The sequence below is a fragment of the Parathielavia appendiculata genome (genome assembly GCF_033297405.1).
Source record: "Parathielavia appendiculata strain CBS 731.68 unplaced genomic scaffold N657scaffold_1, whole genome shotgun sequence".
In the NCBI taxonomy this organism is placed as follows: Eukaryota; Fungi; Ascomycota; class Sordariomycetes; order Sordariales; family Chaetomiaceae; genus Parathielavia; species Parathielavia appendiculata.
The window spans coordinates 1948784-1963797 of record NW_026944220.1 but is presented as its reverse complement, the minus strand read 5'-3'; the positions used below and the strand labels follow the sequence as shown (position 1 = coordinate 1963797).

General features: G+C 55.5%; 6 protein-coding genes across 6 annotated transcripts; 3 read left to right on the top strand and 3 right to left on the bottom strand.

Annotated features, from left to right (window-relative positions):
• Positions 1-51: 51 nt before the first annotated feature.
• Positions 52-2101, top strand: N657DRAFT_608376 (26S proteasome subunit P45). Its single transcript, XM_062790265.1, has 4 exons — positions 52-154; positions 235-326; positions 382-496; positions 554-2101. Exons 1-4 carry the CDS (start codon positions 152-154, stop codon positions 1661-1663), a joined length of 1320 nt encoding a protein of 439 aa, XP_062652488.1. The 5' UTR covers positions 52-151; the 3' UTR covers positions 1664-2101.
• A 470-nt stretch (positions 2102-2571) lies between these two features.
• On the bottom strand, positions 2572-3474 carry N657DRAFT_676464 (uncharacterized protein; the record flags this gene model as incomplete). Its single annotated transcript, XM_062795898.1, has 1 exon — positions 2572-3474. One exon carries the CDS (start codon positions 3472-3474, stop codon positions 2572-2574), a length of 903 nt encoding a protein of 300 aa, XP_062652487.1.
• Positions 3475-4968: 1494 nt separating this feature from the next.
• N657DRAFT_652317 (RNA-binding domain-containing protein) lies at positions 4969-5658 on the top strand (the record flags this gene model as incomplete). The annotated part of the gene is made up of 4 exons (XM_062794283.1): positions 4969-5006; positions 5261-5317; positions 5375-5502; positions 5558-5658. 4 exons carry the CDS (start codon positions 4969-4971, stop codon positions 5656-5658), a joined length of 324 nt encoding a protein of 107 aa, XP_062652486.1.
• Positions 5659-7338: 1680 nt separating this feature from the next.
• Positions 7339-8585, top strand: N657DRAFT_562703 (uncharacterized protein; the record flags this gene model as incomplete). Its single annotated transcript, XM_062788156.1, has 2 exons — positions 7339-7845; positions 7932-8585. The coding sequence occupies 2 exons, from the start codon at positions 7339-7341 to the stop codon at positions 8583-8585; spliced, it is 1161 nt and encodes a 386-aa protein (XP_062652485.1).
• A 1034-nt stretch (positions 8586-9619) lies between these two features.
• N657DRAFT_696066 (uncharacterized protein) lies at positions 9620-11432 on the bottom strand (the record flags this gene model as incomplete). The annotated part of the gene is made up of 5 exons (XM_062797319.1): positions 10800-11432; positions 10519-10747; positions 9984-10346; positions 9711-9940; positions 9620-9648 (listed from the first exon to the last, which is right to left on the bottom strand). Exons 1-5 carry the CDS (start codon positions 11050-11052, stop codon positions 9620-9622), a joined length of 1104 nt encoding a protein of 367 aa, XP_062652484.1. The 5' UTR covers positions 11053-11432.
• A 642-nt stretch (positions 11433-12074) lies between these two features.
• N657DRAFT_608367 (Di-copper centre-containing protein) lies at positions 12075-14344 on the bottom strand (the record flags this gene model as incomplete). The annotated part of the gene is made up of 4 exons (XM_062790264.1): positions 12075-13428; positions 13483-13725; positions 13839-13969; positions 14050-14344. The coding sequence occupies 4 exons, from the start codon at positions 14342-14344 to the stop codon at positions 12199-12201; spliced, it is 1899 nt and encodes a 632-aa protein (XP_062652483.1). The 3' UTR covers positions 12075-12198.
• Positions 14345-15014: the final 670 nt, after the last annotated feature.

The following is a 15014-nucleotide window of genomic DNA, read 5'->3' as shown; positions in this document are numbered from 1 at the left end:
CTGCAACAAACCCACCATCCATCATCGAACAGCCACCACAGTCGAATACTCGCAACTGTGCGCTTACATACCCGGAAAGCAACCTTCTTCCCTGATTTGTGACTTTTGGCGATCTCAGTTCCGGCCATTACCGTTCCTTCCTATCATCATCATGGTACGCCGACCCAGCGCCAATCCCACTCGAGCTGACCGCTGCTTATACCGCCGCTCCTTCGCACGCTGACTTCCTCATAGCCTTCTGCCACAGGTCAAAACTGGGAGAAATACAGGAAAACGTTTGCCGACGATGAAATAGAAGAGAAGAAGATCACTCCGCTATCAGATGAGTCCGTTTACACCCTAGGGACGCCGCCGCAACGACGCCGAGCTGACCCAGCGAAGGGACATTCAGGTTCTCAAGACGTACGGCGCTGCCCCGTACGGAGCCGCCATCAAGAAGCTCGAGCAGCAAATAAAAGAGAAGCAGCAGAGCGTGGATGAGAAGATTGGCGTAAAGGTACGCCGTGCCCCTTGGTATTTGTAGGAGACAAGCCATGTTGACTCTCATGTGCAGGAATCAGATACCGGTCTTGCCCCGCCTCACCTCTGGGACGTCGCCGCCGATCGTCAACGCATGTCAGAGGAGCAGCCGCTTCAGGTCGCTCGATGCACCAAGATCATTCCTGACGAGAAGGACGAGTCTAAGAGCAAGTATGTCATTAACGTCAAGCAGATCGCCAAGTTCGTCGTCCAGCTCGGCGAGCGCGTCAGCCCGACAGATATCGAGGAGGGGATGCGCGTTGGCGTCGACCGCAACAAGTACCAGATCCTCCTCCCCCTGCCACCAAAGATAGACGCCAGTGTTACCATGATGACGGTCGAGGAGAAGCCAGACGTTACATATGGCGATGTTGGCGGCTGCAAGGAACAGGTGGAGAAGCTGCGCGAGGTCGTCGAGATGCCGCTGCTCTCGCCCGAGCGATTCGGCAATTTGGGCATTGACCCACCCAAGGGCGCCCTTCTGTACGGTCCCCCGGGTACCGGCAAAACACTCTGTGCCCGTGCCGTCGCCAACCGGACGGACGCCACCTTCATCCGAGTCATCGGCAGTGAGTTGGTTCAGAAGTACGTGGGTGAGGGCGCAAGGATGGTCCGGGAGCTCTTCGAAATGGCGCGCACCAAGAAGGCATGCATCATCTTCTTTGATGAAATCGATGCCATCGGCGGGGCGCGTTTTGATGACGGCGCCGGAGGTGACAACGAAGTCCAGCGAACTATGCTGGAGCTCATCACGCAGCTAGACGGCTTCGACGCCCGCGGCAACATCAAGGTCATGTTCGCCACCAACCGGCCGTCGACGCTCGATCCCGCCTTGATGAGGCCGGGCCGTATCGACCGTAAGATCGAGTTTTCGCTGCCCGATCTCGAAGGGCGCGCCAATATCCTTCGGATCCACGCAAAGAGCATGTCTGTGGAGCGCGACATCCGGTGGGAGCTCATCTCGCGCCTTTGCCCCAACGCCACGGGCGCCGAGCTGCGCAGCGTGTGCACCGAGGCCGGCATGTTCGCCATTCGGGCGAGGAGGAAGGTTGCAACCGAGAAGGACTTCCTGAGCGCCGTCGACAAGGTCATCAAAGGCAACCTCAAGTTCAATTCGACCGCTGCGTACGCGCAGTATAACTAGAATAGGAGCTTGGGGATCGTTGTCTGCTGTATGTACGAATAAAGCTGCATTGATTGCAACCTGTTGGTAGTCACAAGGATGGCAATGAGCGAGCCATTTCAGCGACTGCCCCATGATTGACGATACGCTCCTGTACCTTTCCGTGGCCACTTCCCCTCCTCGTCGCTTACGTATTTGAGTCGTCGCTGTGCGGTCGCTGCCCGCCCGCCGTGCTAAAGTATCGTACAGAGTACAACAACCTTTTGCGTCCTGTCTCTAAATGTGGCATATGTGACCATCCTGGCTCTCATAGTGCTCCTGCTAGTACCACGACGGATCGCCATCGCCTCTCACGAACAGCTAACCCATGCTTTACAGAAACCTAGGGATGAAAGCCGCCCAATGGCTATCCGATGTCCTCTCCCTCCTGCTCAGTTCATTGGAGAACCTCCAAAGAAAAAGCTCATCCACGGCACCACTGTGACCAGTGGCAATTTCCAATTACCACCCAGTCCGGGTCAAGATAATTCTGTTCCAAACGACCTTCTTCGTCTCGTTCTGGGTGCGTCCTCCCTGAGCCAGAGTCTCCTCTCTGGGTTCCTCCCGTCCTCTCGAGTTAGAGGGTCCCAGACTGGGTGACGTGTCCGAGCTCGCCCTCCCGCCCGGTGGCTCGCCGCCGTGGATGTCCGTCCGGTGTGTCTCCGTGCCCGTTCTCTTTTCTTTCTCAGCCCGGGCATTGTCAATAGAGGGGAGGGGGGTACTCAAGTGCAGGCGTCTCTGCCTCTGTCTGGGCCCTCCAGCCCAGCTCAGATATGGGGAAGGTCCTGCCCCATTATCCTAAGAGATTAGTAGCCCCAAATCTCACCCGACAAGACAGCCAGGCCACACAATATCAGAAAACATGATTGCCAAGCAAGGCCGGTAGGCCCTCAGCCCTCGACAAACGGCAGGCATCCCAGACAGACCACGTCCCCGTCCGCTCCCTTTTCCACGCAACAGCGGCTGCACACTACTTCTCGATGTCCGCCGCCACTTGTCCATCCTCGTTCGTGGCGTTCTGCCCCCGCCCCTGTCGTTTTCGCTTCGGTCGGTGGCAGGTGGTTATAAGGCATGTCTTCGGCGGCGTCTGCGTCGAGCATGGTGAACGAGGTGCCACCTTCCTCTGAGAGCGATGTTGTTGCGTGTGCTCTTGTTGGAGGGTTCGGGCCAATTATCTCAAGGGTGCTGGCGATCGGTGGTATGTTGGGCCCCCAGCCAAGGCACTCACGGATGCAGACGTAGCAGGTACGTTGGCCGCACCCTTGGCAGTCGGCGAATGAATCTAGGTCGGATTTCTTGTTCGGCTTGCGCGAGCAGATGTGGCAGCGGCTCATCAAAAATGTCGAAGTAGGGACAGCTGGACCTCGGATCTGCTCGTCAAGCTCTTCCCGGGATGCGTGCCTGGCTAAGTTGTGCTCTCGCTGTAGGTGATGTTTCTGCGGGGGACTGCTGGCCGGTGATCGCTGCATGGGTTCCCCCTCCCCTTCAACATCTATGTCAACCGTCGTCCGCTGCCGCTTGCCGGGAGGGAGGGGGATTATCTTCCGAATCGCCGAGGGTACGGAGTGAAAATGCTCGAACAGGCCGCCATTGTCAAGAGCAGTCTTGTCGGCAAAGATACCGCGAGGTATGTTGCCGGCGCTGGGAGAGCTGACGTTGGAATCGTTAGTTGGGAGGAAAGCCAACTCCACCATGAGGTTCGCATACAGAGTTGACTGGTGGTTATCGTCTCGCCTCCTCTTCTTGGACGAGGGCGCCGTCGACGACGAATCGCTCTGGGCTACCGATGGCATGGTTTCCAAGTTGCCGAGAAAAGATGGAAGGCGAGAACCCGTTCAAACTTCCATTCGGACGGGATTTGACTACTATGAGGAAATCACTGAAGGGGCCCAAAGTTCAATGCAGAGGTGGTGAAAAGGCAACGGCATAGGATGGCGGAGAAAGGTCGTTGAAGTTCGAAGAGTTCCATCAAGGGTTCTGGCAGGGGTCCTCGCCGAGTCGATGTGCACTGTGTTGCCCCGTGCCTAACCAGAGGTCGCGTACCGTATTACGGTGCCCCGCGGATATTGGAGACGCTGCTCTGGGCCCTGCGCCGCTCCACGATGGCGAGGATTGTCTTTGCAATCCCTTGGTACGCAACCCGGAATGTCGGGAACGCAAGCCATAGCGCAGACTGTAGTGGCATCGCAGCGGTCGAATGTTATGGGTATCGGCAGATCATGGGTTGTTGTCGAGCCCGAGCCTCGATGGGCATCCTATCCTGCAAAACCTAACAATGGACACCGACTTGCCTATTTGCACAGTCCCTGGTCTTATGACACAAAAGACAGCCCTTAAAGTATAAAACCCCATCCCCCCAGCTATTCCAAGATCTTGCAGCAAACGCCGCCAAACTATCCCTTGACATCAGGGCCACAACTCACTTGATTACATGCAACAGCTATAGCAAACTGCTGTTCACCCGATTTATTAAATCATCCAAGGTATATGCGACTTGGTGAGCATGCAGTTCTGCATGCATGCAAATCTCCTGTCGTTGATGCAATGGCATTGAGTACCATAGTGAAAAGGGGACGGAAGGGTGTCGGCGGGAAGAGGCTTGGTGTGGCTGGTAGGTGGGGCTCTATACCGAGAAGGGCTTGGTCTTTGTGCTAACATGACAGGGGGTCTGTGCTGGTAGCTAGTTGATGGACATAACTGTGTGACTTACCTTAGCCTTATATAACCCAACCACAGGCCAGAATACTGTAGCTACTAGGTAACGGGAGGCTCTGTTTGGTTCACTCGCAATTCTCGTGAGATACACATACGTCCAATACCTCGAGCCTTGCAGTCTGGGGTCCCTCGGGAATCCGCCGAGCGTTTCACCGTTCGGTACCTGTTGGGTATGCAGAGAAGCTCGTCAGGTGCCCAACATTCTTTCCTGTTGTTCCCTTTATTAATATCGCGTGCCACTTTTCAAGCAATTTCAGCATGTCTTGCTAAAGAGAGACGACAATCCACTTCCATCCGAAACTTGGGCTGCAGGTTTGATGTGGTACAATACATGTGCATCAGCAACCTGGGACGTGGTAAGACGCGCATCACGTGGGGTGCCAGTCGTAGATGCAGCCCCACATTACTCTTGGCTCAGCGTCTTCGAACTTCTCTCCTCTTGCTCCCGTCTTGACCCGTCCGCTCTTGAGCCTCAACGCTTTGCGCATTGCACCCACGACCTGCCCACCCAACGGTGTCATTACCCAACACAAAAGTATCGTGTCGGAAATCCATATCGTCGGCATCGAGATATGAGTCGTGCCAACAAACTTGGCCCGGAGGTAAATCGGTGAGTCACGTTTGCTTTTGCCCTGATGGTCGCTGCCTTTCATCGTTCTCCACATCCGGGGCGGCATGCTGTCCAACGCGGCCGCTCCGGCCTCCGCCATCGCGGACCCGCGTCATCGCAACACGGCATCTTTGCTAACGAAGTTGGCCTATGGATAGAGCTTTGTTCGTAAAGAATCTAAGGTATGTTGCTGCTGCAGAAGTCAATCATCAGGCTTCAAGCTCCGTGTCCTAACATTGCCCCCCCCCTCGCAGCTACAACGTCACTCCAGAGGAGCTCTTCGACCTCTTTGGCAAGTACGGGCCCATCCGGTACGTCAACCCCGTATGCTTCGTCTTTCGAAAGCCTTCGCTGACTCCTTGAAACAGCCAGGTCCGACAGGGCATCGCGAGCAATACGAAGGGCACCGCCTTCGTCGTCTATGAGGACGTGATGGATGCGAAGCAGGCGTGCGACAAGCTGAACGGCTACAATTTCCAGAACCGTTACCTTGTCGGTATGTTCCATTGATTTACCGTCGACGCTCCGAATCAGCAGCTGACGACGCGCAGTACTATACCACCAGCCCGACAAGATGATTCGCACAAAAGAGGACCTGGACGCCCGCAAGGAGAATTTAGAACGCATCAAAAAGCAGCACGGCATCGATTGACAGTTAGACGGGCCTGCGGACAGCCTTCAGAGTCAACGTCACTCGTCTGGAGGCCCGTCTTCTCCGACATCCCCCTCCGCGACAACAAAGGCGGCTTCGGCGCCCAGGGCGCCCAAGTCGATCCTCAAGAAGAGCAGGCCGGATATCGTCATGCACTCGCGCAAGATGCCCCATTTTGTGCGCAAGCTGCTTCCCCCGGTACCAGAGTGCGCCTAAGCCACGACTTCATTTGCTTCCGGTTTATCGACTCAACCGACTTTTGATGCACCAAATCGACAGTGTCTGGCAGAGTTGCAAAGCGGATTTAGCTCTGGCTGGGCCTGCCACTTCAATCACAAAAATTTGCGACTTTGCTCATTCAGATACGGGCGGTTTTTTTTTTTTTTTTTGCTGCGGCTCCTCAGCCGCGGACTTTGAGTTTCAGGGAGCCTTAGAGTATGAGGTTGCAATCATGTTTTGGGAGTTCTGGCAGCGTGAGCAGGACAATCAGAGGGCGACATTGTCTGTGCATCCTGCGGCTATCTCGGTGGTTTTCGAGATTAACATTAGGCGCAGACTGATCCGTACGGAGCCTCCCACATAGCAGCAAGCTATGGAGCTATGGAAGACAGCGATGAGATTTTACATGGATCCTACTGACATTCCACTCATTGTCGTTGTGCTTAGTGCCTACTTGTACCGGAATTGTGTGTTCCGTTGAAGCGAAATAAACCCGCCGAGGACGCCGGTTCCGCTTCACAACTTCCATTATTTATTCCTGACCTGGCTACGTCATTGCCATGCTCATACAGCTGTTGAAGTGAGGTCATAAGGGTGCTACACAAAGAGTACCTGACGAGGCCAACACAACATGATATTCGCCATGGGACCCATATCTGTCTGAATTGGAAGCTCTAGGACAGAATTCCGGAAGCCTGCCAATTCGGGAGACAGCTGCAGTTGCCGACTCGGACCGTTAGCAGCTGATTGACCCACTGAAGATCTGAAAGAGCCAGCTGTGGGTCCGCCGTTGGTGGGTCAATCAAGGCTAACTGTGGATGGCCAATAGGGCCGTCATCAAGCGTCGGCTGTCATGACCTCGTGCATTGCTCATCTGCGCCTCTTTCCTCAGGCACAAGCACAACACCCACAAGCTCAGGTAACTTTGCCTTTCGCTTCTTTTCTTCTGCCGGTCCTTGTCTTTCTCATATATTTCCTTTTGTAGAAGCGTCCAAACGACACTGCAATCGTACATACTCCGTACTACGCGTTCGTATCTAAACAGCGTTTGATTTCCCCGAAACAGCGAACTGCAGGCAGCCTCTCCCAACCAAGGCGGGAACTCCCACTGGCCAGGTGGAACACCCACCCGGCCAACTTCAGCGGCTTCTTTTCCCGTCTGATTGGCAACTACAACTTTCGACCGAAAGGAAACATCCGCCATTTTTGCTCGATGTCTGTGAGCAGACATCTGAGCTGGTGAATGCTGCCTAGCTTCTCGCCAACCGCCACGGTTCCTCCTACATTCGCACATGCCCTCCCTGTCCAAGCTTTCGCACCGGTAGCAGCAGCAGCACCAACCAGCCTCCGTGCCCCTTTTCAATCTGCCGACGTCCACCTACAAGCAGCAGCACCACCACCGCCGGACACTCCCATCCCGCCAACGACGCCTCCGACGCAGGGCGACCCTTACCGTTCACCATGACCCCCCCCTACCTCTCCTCCACCACCCCAACCGCGATAACAATACAAACACCTCAACCCACCGGCGGCCCCGCACCCGGCCCAGCCGGCTATCACTCGCCACCAAACACGGGCGAATGCCGCCTGCTGGGCTCGTTCGCGATCCTGGTCCAGCTGGCCCTCGGCGCGCTCGCCCTGCTGGCGCTGGTCTATAAGCGCTGGCGCGAGCGGCCGCAGCGCCCGGTCAAGATATGGTGGTTCGACGTGTCCAAGCAGGTGTTTGGCAGCGTGCTGGTGCATGCCGCCAACGTGTTCATGTCGTTGCTGACTAGCGGGCGGTTCACGATTGGGGTGGATTCTGTGTTTGCGGGCGATAGCGGGGGCCGGGCGGTGAGGCGGGCGGTGGTGGTGGCTGGGTTAAGAGAGATTGGGTTGGTTGTGGGGAGGGGGGAGGAGGGTGGTGATGGCGGGGAGGAGTATGTGCCGAATCCGTGCTCGTTTTATCTGTTGAATTTGGGGATTGATGTGAGTGTTTCTTTTCCCCGGGGGAGAGGAAAGTTGCTTAAGGGTTGCTTAAGGAAACAGGGCAGGACGTTGACATTTTGTAACAGACAACCATCGGGATCCCCATCCTCATCGTCATTGTGCGCGTGCTCACTCGCCTCGTGGCCTTCACGCCCCTCGGCAACCCCCCGGAGTCGATCCAGAGCGGCAACTACGGCAACCCCCCAAACGCGTGGTGGTGGCTTAAGCAGAGCCTCATCTACTTTTGCGGGTTGATGGGCATGAAGCTCTGCGTGCTCTTCCTCTTCATGATGCTCCCCTGGCTGCCGCGCATCGGCGACTGGGCGCTGGGCTGGACCGAGGGCAACGAGGAGCTGCAGATTGTCTTTGTCATGATGCTGTTCCCACTCATCATGAACGCCCTGCAGTACTACATTATCGATTCCTACATCAAGAAGCAGGATGTCCTCGCGGTGGACGGCGAGGCCGGCGCGGGCGCGGGCGGCGCTGTCGTGTACGAGGAACTGGCGGCTTCGGAGACGGACGAGAGCGGCGATGAGAGCGAGGAGGACGAGGACCCGGGCAAGAGTGCCGCTGCCGGCAGGGGCTCGCATCTGCGCATGTCCAGGACGGACTCGGCGCCGGGGCGGTCTAGCCGGGATGTCGAGTACGATCCCGCTGTTGATGGCGACAGCCAGACGGTGATTGGCAGTACTTCGAGCAGAGGGGTGTTGCCTAAGGAGCTGATTCCTCCCGAGTGAGTAGTTAACGGGCACGGTGCGCTGATACATGTTGTGAGAGTCGGTATGGGTAGGAGTAGCGCGTCTCGGCGTCGGCATTGCATTACACTTGTTTTCAGTCGCATCTTTCCTCATGGCGTTTTCTCTAGAACCAGGAGTAATAGGTTGGGTTTCCACAGACGTGGTCGTACATGCATGTACATTGTACGTGGGAATGGTATTCTTTCAACTAGTCAGCCGGGTTTCTTCGTGTCGGTATATAGCGGTCCTGGCAACGAACGCTTGCATTTCCTTTCTCTGTCCATGACTGAGAACTGTCTGTGTAAGATCAGCTTGAGGAGCAGGATCTTCGCTCCCTCCCCATCTCTCCCTCCCCCCCATTTCAGCTCAAAGTTCCCTTCGCAGGCGTCTTTCCAAATTCCGTCTCTGAGCCAGTGGATGCGTTGACTCCCTACCACATCCGTGGTTTCCTACAGCCCAGCTCAACGGTCTATGATGCACCCGTCATAGTCCGTCTGGTGGTTCTTATTGGCGTCGTAACTTGTGATGCGGCAATTCCTCACTGATCACCTGGTGTCTCCCGCAATGTTGGCGAAGTATATGAACCTGAATCTGAGAATAGTAATACATCCTACACCAAGGTTGAAGGCAAAGGATCACCGTCCCGCTCCTGATCGATCATCTTGGGATCGAGGGAGGGGGGGGGCGGGGGGTTCGTAGCAGCGGCCCTGGTAGCAGAAACCGCCGTCGCAGACATTGCCGCAGGCGCCGCAGTTGCGTGGGTGGCTGCGGATGTTGAGGCGTGTGTTTCCTCAGCGGTGGTCGTCGCAGACGCAGCTCCCCTAGGAGCACTGTGTCTTGTACGGGCACTTCCAGTCGCAGCCGCCGCAGTTGGCGTTGTTTTTTCCCCGGATCACGCGGCACTCAACTTCGTTGTTGGGCAGCAGACATAGGTCTTGAAGGGAAGGCACCGGGCAAGGGCAGACGCAGCGTTCCTTTATTAGCTGCGTAGAAGGCGTTCACGTCGAAAGGACCAGAGACAGGCCCAGTAAAAGTTAGCAGTAGCGATGCAGCCTGGGAACAGCTGTGTAAGTATGTATGTTAGCAATCCTTACCCCTGAATGAAACATAACCTTGAACGAGTACTTGACCACCAGTTCCACCAAGTGACATCAGCTCGACATTGATTGTACATGCAGCCGAGAAAGTCGTTGTTGCATATCTGAAAGCTCTCGCTACAATCGTGGTAGCAGTTGTCGTGGAGGTCGCAACAGTGGCCCCAGTTAAAGTCGGGCATGAAACCGCCCATGCCGTTATTAGAGCCGCATCCGTTGGGGTTCTCTGGCTGTCGCCCGGGACGGGGCTGAGCAAAGACGCTGGAGCCGCGGAAGGGGCAGCGTCAGATCCAGCCATCCTCACGGGCGGATCAGCCGCCGCATGCGTGCCAGTTCTGGCTCACCGGATCCTGTCGCCTCGATTGGCTTGGACAGACTGGGGCGGAGAACTGCGATGCCATCCTCGGTCTCGCCCGGCGTGACTGCTGTGAAACCGGTGTGGGTAACGCGCCATGTGTACGAAGCCCCCGCGCTGCGGATTGTCAGGTAGCCGCGGCAGTTAACAGAAAAGATTGTCGTTGTTGACAGAGAGGACTGGTCCATGAAGGACACTGCCCCATCAACGCCCCAGGAAACGTAATGTCGTCCAGTATCATCTTCAATGACCAGGTCATAGAGGCCCTCGGGAGCCCCCTTTGGCTGCTCGAACTTGAAGAGGGCCGGCTGCCTGTTTTCAATGTTGACGAGCAGTTCTTCAGCCTCTCCGACTTAGGAGCTGCTGGTGTGCCAGGACGCCAGTCTCGCAGCACGATAAAACCGGATGGGAGGTCGAGAAGGCTCTGAAGATGGACGTCAGAGTGGCCATTGAGTACTGCTCTGTTGAGGACTCAGGTATTCACAAACGCTGCCCCTGGAGTTCCAGCGGGCCAAGCATGCAGAACGACCCCACGGTCGGAGTGGGCATCTCGACCTCGGTCGACGTGAAGGTTGGCAGCATTGCCGCCTCAAAGTATGTGTAAGCCGATGTCCAGTCCGGACCGACAAGGAAGAGGGCAGCGTCGGTGGTCTGGGGCGGGCTGTTACTGGGCTCGCTCGAGGTACTCGAGGTGATGTTGGTCTCAGAGTGTGCTCAACGGCGCAGAGTGGCTGTCCAATTGCGAAGGAGCCACAACGCTCTCACTGGCGGACCGCGTCCCGGCATCGGTGCTGGTGACGGATGATACTTCGATGCTACTCCTGCTTGTGATGGTGCTGCTCATACGAGAGCTGCACTCGTGAGCACCTGCTACGCTGCGTAAACATGAGAGCAAAACAAGAGCTCCCGTTGTCTGCTTGCACACAGACGGCCACCACATCTTGAAGCAAAAAATAATTGGTAAATAAATAAAACAGAATAAAAACGCGAAATGAAAGACGAACTCAAGAGAAGACATCCGCAAGAGCCGCAACCGACTAGAAGGAGTGTGGAGAGAACCGAGGAAGCGACGAGGGAGCGACACTTCCAGGGCAAAATGCGCAGAGCAACTGAGACACTTGTTTTCCAGATGAACTCTTTCTCTTTTCGTTCCTGGTGTTACTGCCCCGAACCCGGGCCGTCGACCAGTAGCGTCGACGAACGGTGACGAGAAGACGAGCGATCATGATGGCTTGCAGGCTTCAAGTCTGCCGACATCAACTACTGCTCGCGGTCCATCTCCATAAGGGAGATACAGGTTGTGCTGGGAGGGGAGGAAAATCAACACTATGATGCCAGTTTGGGAGCCAATAGGTTAACGGGTACCCGTGGATTTAAAGGCTCCCTGCCAGTTTCCGCAACTGAGTAAGCAAGATGGCAATATCGCACCAGAGCCGAAAACTGAGCAAGCGTAGATTGAGGAGCTGAAGAAGATATTGATCACCTAACTAATCCGGTGTCGGTCGTGAATCGTTTGCACAGAAAGCGGCCAAGTTGGGGTTTTGATTACTGACTTTCGCTAATAGTTCTACCTCTTAGCTAGAGAGAAATCCATAAATAGTAGTAGTTAAGTAACTAACGTTATATCATCTAGCTTTTCTAGGTTAAGCTTAGTACCTAACTTTATTATAGTAAACTAACATAGGAAGAAGCTATCCTTAGGTAAGGTTTCCTCCTAAGCTACTAATTGGGGAGGATAGGAGAAAAGAGTGTCAAGATAGATGAGTGAACTGGTGATTGAAATCGAAAACTTCCGTGATTACCCGCAGTGTTGCCTATCTACACTAGGTATGCCCTACTTCTAGAAGTCGGCTCTGGTCGAGAAGGGTTCAAGAAAATGTCCCGAAACAAGGAACATTCCCATACTCGACACAGCCCTCCCGAGAGACCTACGCACATCCGGAGTTCCCCACTACCGACTTCAACCTGGAACTTGGGGCTGAAATTCTCTGCGTGACTAGGTAATGAAGCAAGTCATGGCATTGTAATGTGATTACCTGACACCAGATTGATTTGTTGGCTAACTAGAACCCGGCCATCACACCCCAATACCCCAAGCAGGACACGAAGCGAATATGAACTGCCTTATTAGAGTCCCGCAACAACAGGAACCTTCAATCATCACTCAGCACATTTCAAAAGAAATCTTCCCTTCCTCCCACCTCGGCAGTTCCTCCTCACTCCACGGCGCTGTTACTTCCGAGCTCACAATCCCAACCATGATCCCGTCTACACACTCAGTGAGCACCTCCCCCTTTCTTCCCAACACAATACCCTTCAGGTTCCCCTTCAAATAAGGCTCCACATCCCTCGGTCTCAGACTCGCCAGCTCCCCGGCAGCCACTTTCTTCATCAGCGCGGCCGTCAGGGGCACCGTCCCCGACACAGCCACATCATGAGCGCCGCCCTGGTTACCACTAATGCCATACCCGCCCACGCTGGCAAACACACCCATGGTGCCGACATGGTTTGTCGTCGCCGTCCACTCCCTCGGATCACGCGGGGCATCTCCAAGAAAGAAGTTGACAGACGAGGCTACGACTCCGTCGCCGTCGAGGGCCTGCTTTCCCACGCCTACATTGGCAGTCCACTCGTGGTAGCGGTCGCCCACAAATATTTTGCCTGCCATGGTCGAACGGGAAAAGTTATGCCCCGTTGTCGCTTTGCCGGAGCTGGTTTTGAAGCCTGATGCTCGGAGTTCCTTGAGGAAAAGGCTGGCCGGGCTGAAGCTGCCATACATGCGGTTGACTGCCTGCCTGACCGTGCGGACTTGTGCCGTCACCGCCATGTTGTGGGAGAATGTCGGGGGCCCCAGCAGCTCAGCGTAGGTGTATCCGAATTTTGTATGGTCGCGGACGCCGTCTGAGTCCCAGAAGCTGCCGTTGTCGTGGGAGAAGAAGGGGGCGAGGGCCGTGTTTGAACTCAGCACTTGGCCCTTTCGAATGGTGTACGAGTTTGTCAAGGACCTAGACGGCGTAATCCAAGCCGTGGGATGCAGAGTCTGCCAGATGGCCAAGATGCGGTCGACCATGGTGTGGTGAAGGAAAAAGATCGGATCGAAGGCAGACCACTGGAGGTATCCCATGTGCCCAGCTTGGGAAGACGCCTGGCCAGGGCCGAAACCGCCCACCAGGCCGTGGATGGTATCGTGGATTGACTCGACCGAGTCCGCTTGCGGCCCGAATGCATTGCTGCTAAACGTGGTGTAGTTATCATAGCCCGAGAACAAGGTGTAGAGGCGCTGAGCGAGGGAACCTCGATTCTGATCGAGGTTCATGGCCACCAGCGAATTGTTTGATTGGGCATCGGGACCGGTGCTTGACGGCCCCCTGAGTGTCCGGGTCCAGGTATTCCACTTTATGTAACTAGTTAGCAGGGGTTCGAGCCGAACGAACAAAGTTGCACTCACTGGACCAAAGCTAAAAGCTTTAGTATCAAGCGGCCTAAAGTTATAGCTGAACAAGGGGTTCGCGATGCGCTGGACGCCGTTGGGGCCATTGACATCGACAAACGGGCTCCCACCAATGCTCAGCGGAAGCACACTCTCGCCGGGAGGCGGAGGGGCCGCCCAGTCCCAGTAAGGGATCCGGAACCTGCGGGCCGCTGCTTCGTAACGCGGTCTCTCGCTCTCGGGCCAGAAGCTAGCAATCATCTCGATCAGCCCGTGCAAGACTTGCTGCAGCAACGATGTCAGTCACGTCATGAACCCGAATGCCTGGTTCGTGAAGCCTGTCGCAAAAAGGAATAGCACCAGCTCTGTCGTACCTCGTACAGTGCCATGTAGGCCCGGTGCCATGTCGGGAAGAGGATTGATGAATGGGTACAATACCCGGTATTCTCGTTCCCTTGGACCGGTTGCACGCCGCCCCAGACTACGTGAGGCATTCCGTGTATCCCTATGACAAACATGCCACCCGGTCAGCACATCATTTCCTCCTCCACGAAACCGCCCCTGAGTCTGAAAGGAACTACGAACCCGCAAGGCCATAGTACGATGCGGGAGACGCCTGATCCGTGAACTGCAGCATGCTCAGGCCAAGAATATAGAGTGTCCACACGTCCTTGTCCTGCTCAAGCTGGCGTATCTCCTGCCGCACGACAAGATCGCTGCTGGTTTTGGGCTGCAATACCAGCTCTGAGCGGCGGGCAACCTCGCGCTTGACTCGCCTGCTGATGTCGAAGCCATAATCGTAGGGCGCGTACTGGGAGATGGCAAAGACGTTTGCGAGCGAGGTGAGAAAGATGAGAAGGGACAGTCGGAAGCGCATCATGGTCACGGTGGTTGCTCGCCTGTGACGGCCGCTCTTGCTTGTTGTCGGCAGTCGCTTGAGTCGGGCGATGCTTGGGGAACGTGAGGTGAGAATGTATCGAGAGAATATAATGTAGGAAGTCGGAGAGTGGTTTTCAAGAAGGAGGGTGCTTGGATCAAGGAGTGACGTTGGGCGGCGATGACAGTTAGGAGCGAGAGTCAGCAGGTCTGCGGTACGGGTCTTAAAGAGAAAATCGAGGATCATCGACAAGACAAACAAACAACCATGATAGGCTGAATAGATGCGAATATGAGCCCACAGTCCGTAAAAGAGGAAGCTGAGTGTTCGGTGCTCCGTCCTGCCCGCCTTGAAAGAAGAACCTTGGGGGTTACAGAGAACTGAATGCTTCCAGGTTTGGGGCTGAGCAGTCCTTCAACACGAAGTCTGGTTCAGGGAAGCGGGGAGTAACTTGAATTCACCAGAACTTTCTGCTTGTGGCAAGGAAGGGCCAGTAAGGGAACAGACAGAACAACTGGAAGGTGCCACCGTAGTGTGAGAGGTTTGACGTCTGACAGGTGGCCGCGCCTTCCCTTTGAGAATCATGAAATAGGGGCTGGCGCGCTGGCCAGTGTTTGGGATTGCCCACATAACCGCCTCCTCGTTTTGGTGCTGACAAACGAGCGGAGCTATC

Bases quoted from the DNA above. Each gene is read 5' to 3' on its own strand.
- N657DRAFT_608376 (XM_062790265.1), top strand. The intron at 327-381 runs GTCCGTTTACAC...GACCCAGCGAAG, and splicing joins ATCACTCCGCTATCAGATGA to GGACATTCAGGTTCTCAAGA. The intron at 497-553 runs GTACGCCGTGCC...TCTCATGTGCAG, and splicing joins ATGAGAAGATTGGCGTAAAG to GAATCAGATACCGGTCTTGC.